Source organism: Micropterus salmoides, unplaced genomic scaffold (genome assembly GCF_014851395.1).
Source record: "Micropterus salmoides isolate LMB-PRFRI ecotype aquatic unplaced genomic scaffold, ASM1485139v1 Ms_hic_scaffold_7, whole genome shotgun sequence".
NCBI classification, from domain to species: Eukaryota; Metazoa; Chordata; class Actinopteri; order Centrarchiformes; family Centrarchidae; genus Micropterus; species Micropterus salmoides.
Window position 1 is genome coordinate 16356116 of NW_024044459.1, and position 7655 is coordinate 16363770.

At 38.6% G+C, this 7655-nt stretch overlaps 1 protein-coding gene across 1 annotated transcript; it reads right to left on the reverse strand.

Moving 5' to 3' along the window:
• Positions 1–2189: 2189 nt before the first annotated feature.
• Positions 2190–5841, reverse strand: si:dkey-283b1.6. Its single transcript, XM_038702507.1, has 3 exons — positions 5744–5841; positions 4247–4529; positions 2190–4102 (listed from the first exon to the last, which is right to left on the reverse strand). Exons 1-3 carry the CDS (start codon positions 5770–5772, stop codon positions 4007–4009), a joined length of 408 nt encoding a protein of 135 aa, XP_038558435.1. The 5' UTR covers positions 5773–5841; the 3' UTR covers positions 2190–4006.
• Between the last annotated feature and the right edge of the window lie 1814 nt (positions 5842–7655).

Consider the following 7655-nt stretch of genomic DNA (forward strand, 5'->3'; position numbering starts at 1 on the left):
GGATAATGAGCTGTTGAGGATGTACTGGAAAGGTGAGGAAGCTCCGGACGAAGAGGACCCTTTTCCAGAGTTGGGACTGGTACCCAATCTTGACTGTTGTTCTAGTCTATTGTTGGATGTCAGGCATCAGAAGGTCCCAGATCTGCACACGGTGACGGGTAAAATGATTTACAGGTGTTGTGTGAAGGTGTTGTGTAAAAACAAGTTAAATGGTAGAAGTGACACAGTGTGGAGGGAGAAACTGGGGGTTAGTAACGCTGTGAAGCCCACCTGGAGAGTCTTTTACAAACTTCCTTTAAAGAAGCGTACAGGTGACTTACAGTGGAGAATATTACATGGGGCTGTTGCAGTGAATTCTTTTATCTCTGTGATTAATCCCTCTGTCTCTGACGGCTGTCCTTTCTGTGGGCTGCTGGAAACTGTTGTTCATTGTTTTTTAGAGTGCAGCAGACTGGGGGAACTGTTCAATGTGTTGGGGTGCTTGTTTTCTTCTTTTAATGAAGTGTGGTCTAACACTGCTTTTGTTTTTGGAGCAGGTTACAGGAAGACCAATGCAACAAAGTGGCAACTGTTAAATTTTATTTTAGGAGAAGCCAAACTGTCCATATACTTGAGTAGGAAGAAGCAGGTAGAAGGACGGCTGTGTGGAGACATAGTCCCTGTGTTCACCTCTCTGGTCAAAGCCAGAGTGATAGTGGATTTTAAGTTCCATCAGCTGATGAACAGCTTGGATGTGTTTGTACGTCAGTGGTGTTATGATGATGTCATCTGTTCTGTGGTGAATGAAGAAGTAAGTTTTAGTCATGTTTTCAGCTAATTTGATGTTTTTATTCGTGTGGAAGTGTTTTCTTTTTTCTAAATGTCAACCGTTTTTGATTCTCTGACTTATTGAGTGTTGTTATGTTTGTGAATCAGTGATGTTTTATTAAAGTGGGTTTAAAAAGCCTAAAGTCTCTGTGTTTCTCTCTCTCTCTCTCTGTTTCTCTCTCTCTCTCTCTCTCTCTCTGTGTTTCTCTCTCTCTCTCTCTCTCTCTGTTTCTCTCTCTCTCTCTCTCTGTTTCTCTCTCTCTCTCTCTCTCGCTCCGCATCTCACTGAGCAGCCAGAGCGCAGCACACAGACAGCAGCCTCTCCAGCTTCTCTCCCAGCAGTGTTTTTCTTGGCTGGATTTTCTTGTGTGGAGGTGAGTGGTGATGAGCAAAAGACTAAACTACCATTGCCTCGAGTTTACCGCTAATTAAACAAAAGACAAAAGACAATATAGGCCTAGGCCTGTGTCTTGCTAACGCATGACTCATGAGCTGAGCTAATGTTATAAGTTAGCTGAAGTTTAGCTAAGGCAATATCTCATGGCCATACAACCTAATGTACTGATGGAGACACTACAGGTGAACACAGTAACATTTGTGTCTAATAACGTCATCACAATCGCCACATTGATATGTAAATTAGGCGTTAACTAATTAAAATGCGCTAATTTGCACACATTTGCCAAGTCATTGCAGGTGAATGGGATAAAGAAAATAACTAAAGCATAACACCACAGAACCTCCCCAGTTAATGAATTACATCAAGAGTATTTTCCTCTGAAATGTGCTGTGTAAATATGCAGATTAGCTTGTTTTGGGTAATATAGCCTAAATCTACAGAAGCAAACAGACAGAGGTATTAGGCTTAAAACCAACACCATCTAAATGTGTGTTCTTGAAGTTTTATTTCCATTAGAGTAAAAGAAGACATGGAAACAAAATAGACCAAAGTCTCAAAATTGACCACTCCATGAAAAAGTGCCTTAAAGAGTAACTTCCCAGTTTTGATGGTAGGCTCCTCATCTAATAACTCTCCATTCTATTAGTTTGTTGTATGCTGATAGACCCTTATATAATACAGACAGCCCTCTCTCAAATGTGAAACTAAGTTCATGTCACCATCAGTAGTAAATGTAAATGTAATATAATAGCAACAATAATAATGTATTTGATCAATACATTAATGTATTCAGGCAATTCAGTATTCTGTTGCTTGGCTGTGTGAAGATGAAGGTTATCTTTACTTATTTGGCAACTTGCTTGTGAAACAAAAAGTAAAAGTATTTAAATAACATTTATTTTAATTATGCATGCAGCCCAATGCCACAGTTTAGTGTGAAGATTTATGTGAGTGTAGTGTTATGTATTCCAATAACACCAAAACAATTTAAACGATTTATTGGCTTATGAACAACCTATTAATGAAACTATGTCATAAATGTATACTTGAAACTAGTAGCATAGAAAACATGCACATTGTGGCACAGTTTCCTTTGCTGTCGCCTGCTCCTGTGATAAACCTAGTGAATACTATAGAAGGCCGTGGTCTCAGTGTGAACTGATTATTTTGTAGCAAAGTAAAAATGTTGTTGAGTTAATATATTTGTCTTGTTTAAAAAAATGCCCTTTTTTTCACTTGAGCCCCTGCCCACCAAAATGTCTGTGCACGTCCCTGCACCAGAAGGTTGCTAATGGGGGCAGCGTTTGAGATGACTCGATCCAGTGTGTGCCCCTTGGAGTGTGTGGGGTACATGTTGTTAGAGGTTGAGGCCGTCCAGTAGGAAATTTTCAATTATTATCAATGTTATAAAGCAGTGGTTCTCAAAGTGGGGTATGGGTTCCTTGAGGAGGTTCCAACAAGGCCAACAAGTAAAAGCTATTATATATTCTTATGTGGCCTCTTGCTCTGTCTTTTTCTCTTCTTCTCGTCGTCCGACAACATCTTCTTTGGTCTCTTTGCAGCCTCTGCCAATAGTGACAATACTGAGCTAGCTTCTTCCAAACAACTTACATTGTGCATTATATACTTTTTGTTTCTTGATGAAGAGCTGTGTTGGTGCCTTACACCATTGAGCAGTTGTTGCAAAATGTTGTTTGTATATGGGACTCCGATGTTACAAAGTTTTAATAACCAGCGCCCCAGCCCAGAGTGGTAATGACAAAGACGCCATTTACCCTTTTTTTGCGTTATTACAAGTCATTGTACCATCAAAATGATTCTGAAGCTGTTATTTTAAGATAAAATTACTACATAATGTTGCTTTAACATGCGATGACACAACATTATTAACATTATTAAACCCAGAATACAGAAATACAGAAAACGTCACTCAAGTTTGGTTACTTGAGAACAAGTTATTGCTTTGGGCCATCAAGTCTTTCTGATAGGTGTTCCTACTTGGTTTGAATGCAACGTGAATACATTTGATTTTGTTTCAAGGCTGCTACTCAGTTCAGTATATAACTTTACTGATATTTTACGTAATATACACAGTGTAAATTACAAAGGACTCAGAGAGCAATAATGCTTCCCTAAGGCTGAAGAATCTTCTAATCTTGTAATTTTGATGAAACATTTTGATATTTTCACTCAGCATCTGGATTGGGATCTGCATTATAATACACATAGTGATAGTTTCCTGAGTAGATGATATTGACCACGATTTTTTGCAAATATCTACATCCTGTCTAGGAAATCAAGTGACTCATAAACACTGAGTTAAGGCCATTTAAATTCATCATGCTACATGTATATACGTATATTTGAAGGATATCCTGCTAATGAAAAAACAGACAGACATGCCAACAAACAGGACCAAAAGCATTACCTCCTTGTTGGAGATTATAAAAGCAAGTGGAGAAATGATGCACATATTCCATTTCAACAGTTGTTATATAGGAATAAAATCTATTTCAGCTCCTAAGTGCTCTTAGTGGCTGAGACAATGTGCTGTATACTCATGGTGTTCATAGCTTCAAACCCGGTGCCATCTCTGCAGCTTTCATACCCTCTGGGCAGTCATCACATTCATTACCACAAAAAAAACCAAACAATTAAAATATAATAAGAATCTTTAAAACATTATCAACTCCAGTGTCAGCTCACATCCATGAGGCAGTTCAATAATCAAGACTGTCCATAACCTCAACAGAGGCACAGTGTGATGGTCCTGGCTTATGGTTGTGACTGTGTTTGTGGCTAATCCATGTCTATGTGAGGTGGAGGTGTGATGGGACACACAGGAGTGTTATATTCTGCATAAGCAGGGGGAAGATCATCAGTCTTAAATCCCAGCTGAAAAAACAGAAAGAAAAAAAAAAGAGATATTAGGGACGGTAAATGCTTAAGACATAATGGGACATGAAATAATGAACCCTGGTCTGGCTAGTAAAGGTTTCAGTTTTAATCTGTCATTGAGTGGTTTTGTTCCAGAATCACCTCATTGTATGAAGGTGGGGGCCCACAGTAGACTGAAGTGCTGTATCGTGGGGGTGTGTGGAGGTCCTGGCTGTGTTGAGGCACCCTGTGGTTGTCTTCACTGTCCTGCTGTGACATGCTACGGGGGAATGGGATGAAATATATAGAACGAGGATGTCCGTCCTGCTCACTGCGTCTCCACGCCTCCCTTTCTATCTCCTGCTCCCTTAAGCGATTGCACGCTCTGCAGAAGGTGGCACAGAACATGATGGAGAGGCTGATGCCTAGGACGCCCAGGAAGATCCTCGAAGAGGAAGAGGAGGAGATGGGTGGGAAAGATTGAGATGGGTGCAAAACAGAGGAAGATAGAGAGTGTGGGAAATGATAGGATGGGATTAGAATAGGAAAGACGAGAGAATGAAGAAGGTGTACCAATGAAGATGGAAAAGTGAGAGGAAACAGAGGGAGAGAGAGTGAGAAGTGAAGGTAGACAAATATGAATAAAATGTTCTTCATAATAAAAATGAAAATAAATTTAACTAGAATGCAACAAACAGCAGTGCAGATTCACACGCATCTCTCTCTCTCTCACACACACACACACACACACACACACACTCTGTATGGCTTTACTCTGTCCAAATCCATTTGTATTTAAAAATACATTATTGCTGTATTATTGATATAAATTGTAATGAAGCCTCTTTATTGATTTTATGAGAAGTACTTTAGATTTTGAACACAAGCCCTCCCAAATTCAAGTTAATTTGAATTTCTGTTATTTAGTTAGTTTGTTCATAAGAGGTATAACACAGATTTAGACCTCTATAGGGTTTGACTGATCCCAACTATAAGTAGTATCACTATTTAGTATAACAAACTGCACATTTATTTCTCTCTGAGTGACTTTTAGGCAAAGAAAAAGAACACTGTATTTGTACACATAGCTCATATCACATATGAAATGTGAAATATGTCCCTATTTGAAGTAAATACAATGCGTTATGGCCATTTCCATATTTCATCACCTCCATCAATAGTAGAAGCTCAGTTTGTGGTAAAGGGCAAGGTTAGTACTTTCATACTGGTCTGTTTTATTAAGGCCAGAAATTTTCAATTATTATCAATATTATAAAGCAGTGGTTCTCAAAGTGGGGTACGGGTTCCTTGAGGAGGTTCCAGGGGGTCCTCATCAATAAGGGGAATAATAATTTCATCCATAAGTAATACAATAACAGAATGTATGGCTTCTTTGGGTCATGGATTTCATACACTCTGTAATAAAACATCTAAAAGCAAAAACCTTAGGACAAAATCTTATCAAATGTGGGTCCGTGGTCTATTTTGTATCAGTTTAGGGGTCCTTGATGTTTGAAAGTTTATACAACCACTGTAGATTCAGTACATATAGCTGATGGGTCTAAGGGACCACTCAATGAGGACGGAAAGTCAATGTCAACAAAAAAGGGTTGAATTAATTACCCCAGAAACTTGTAGATGAAAAGAAATGTGTCTTACTCTAGAACGGGAATGTAAAAGGTTGTCATTCTTAGAACTGTGTGGATAAACTCTTGATGGGCCAATATGGAAGCGGAGTCAAAGTAAAAGCACAAACCTGAAGGGGAAACAGACAAAACATTGCATATTAATTTAACCATCAAGTGAATGCTTTATTTCTCTAAAAACACTTTATCCCTCTATAGCTGCTTAACATTGTGATGGTACTGATCCCACAGATCTCAGGTCAGGGGAAAGGAGCTTGATGCCTCTTCAATAACAAACAAATGCTCCATCAAAAAGGTAAAGAAATTGGGTAATGGGTTTGAATGAAAACAAACCGATAAACATAAATAAGGAAGCCTGCAGGCAGAAGATAATTGTAAGGCAAGGAAACTCAAATTACACCACCGAGTGCTCTGGTTCAGACACTAAGGTGTTCTATGATCACTCCAGAACAGGATATGGCCCTTCAGAAGATGGCAGCGCGTGCCTCATGCAGACCACAAGCAGTGTTTCTGTTGTGTCTGACACTACAGGCAAGAGCAGCAACTCAAATGGGATACAACAATAAAAAGGACGTGAACTTTTGGACATGGGAGAAAATGTATATTGGCCATTACTTATTTATTTATTGTTCTCTATGGCACTGACGTCTAAGTGAAACAAAATTCCGTTCCCCTGTATGTAAGACTATACATAGGCACCCTGATTGGCCAAGAGGGGAATCACCAAGCTGCCCTGCACCCTGTGTAACAAGTGATCTCAATGATCCTCTAATCAACCCAGAGGAAAAAAATAAATAGCAACAAACATGTATGAATGAGGAACTGCTACAACTTCATAGATTTTAACATGCTTGCCTTGTCGGATTACTTTATGGTGAGCCTATGTTGATGTCCTGTTAAACAGTTTTTTTTTTCATTTTGGATCAGTAGAAAGTATACTTTGAACTTAAGACCCATAAATGTTTTCCAAGACACCATGATCCAAGACTATTTTATTGCTGTTCCGTGGGTGGAGAGATAATATAGAGATTATAGAAGCACGTCTTTTACAGGAGAACATTTTATAAGCAGTAACCTCGTAAGGTTTACAGTCATTCAGTCTACCTACAATGGTTATTGTAACTAGTATGCAAAGATGGAAACAAATCAACAGGATGTTGAGGTAATAGGATATAAGGAGGTCATCAATATCAAAGTCTGACACAGCACAAGATGTGGTCTAAATATTATTTAGTGTAACACAGTTTCAAAGGACAACAAACCTGCCTTGATTTTTTAATTTATCAGATAAACTGGGTTGAAAAGATTCTCCTAACCCTATGCAGACCTTTTAAAAACCCATTACATTACCTGGAAAATACATTGCCACAAAGCTGAGAAAAGCACTGTTTTTGGTTCATGAAAAGTTGTTGTTTTGGAGATGCATTTGTTTTTAATAGGACAGTACAAATTTACTGATCAGGTCAGCAATCAGGGGCATATTGGCCCTCTCACACTGTTCAACAGATATATTATAGCACATAGAAAAACACCCTTGAATCACAAGTAAATGACTGTTCCTGTCATTCATATCAACAGACTCAGATTAACAGCCCAAAAACTGTTCCAGACACAGATCTTATGTGTCCCTACAGGAGCCTGATGCTGAGACTAAATTTAAGCAGGTTTGCCGCAGGTATCACTATGAACATGTTCTCACTCCCGCTTGGTCATGGCTTAGTGAAATTTATCACAGGTTTTGCAAGATATTTTGATATTTGCTACCATCAGGTGCTACCAAAGGTGATAAATCTTGATCAAAATTAACTGAACTCATCACTTGAACTTGGAGTGAAGTCAAATTTATTTATATAGTGCTATATCACAAATCACATAGCGCTATATAAATACATTTTTTTGTACAATTTGTGTAGTATACAACGCCC

What these genes read in the sequence shown, in the direction of transcription:
- si:dkey-283b1.6 (XM_038702507.1), bottom strand. Translation starts at nt 5,772, where the DNA reads ATGACAACCTTTTACATTCCCGTTCTAGA. An exon ending in TTTTACATTCCCGTTCTAGA is followed by an intron (nt 4,530 to 5,743) that starts GTAAGACACATT and finishes TTCCTCTTCGAG; the next exon opens with GATCTTCCTGGGCGTCCTAG. An exon ending in CCCCACCTTCATACAATGAG is followed by an intron (nt 4,103 to 4,246) that starts GTGATTCTGGAA and finishes CTGTTTTTTCAG; the next exon opens with CTGGGATTTAAGACTGATGA.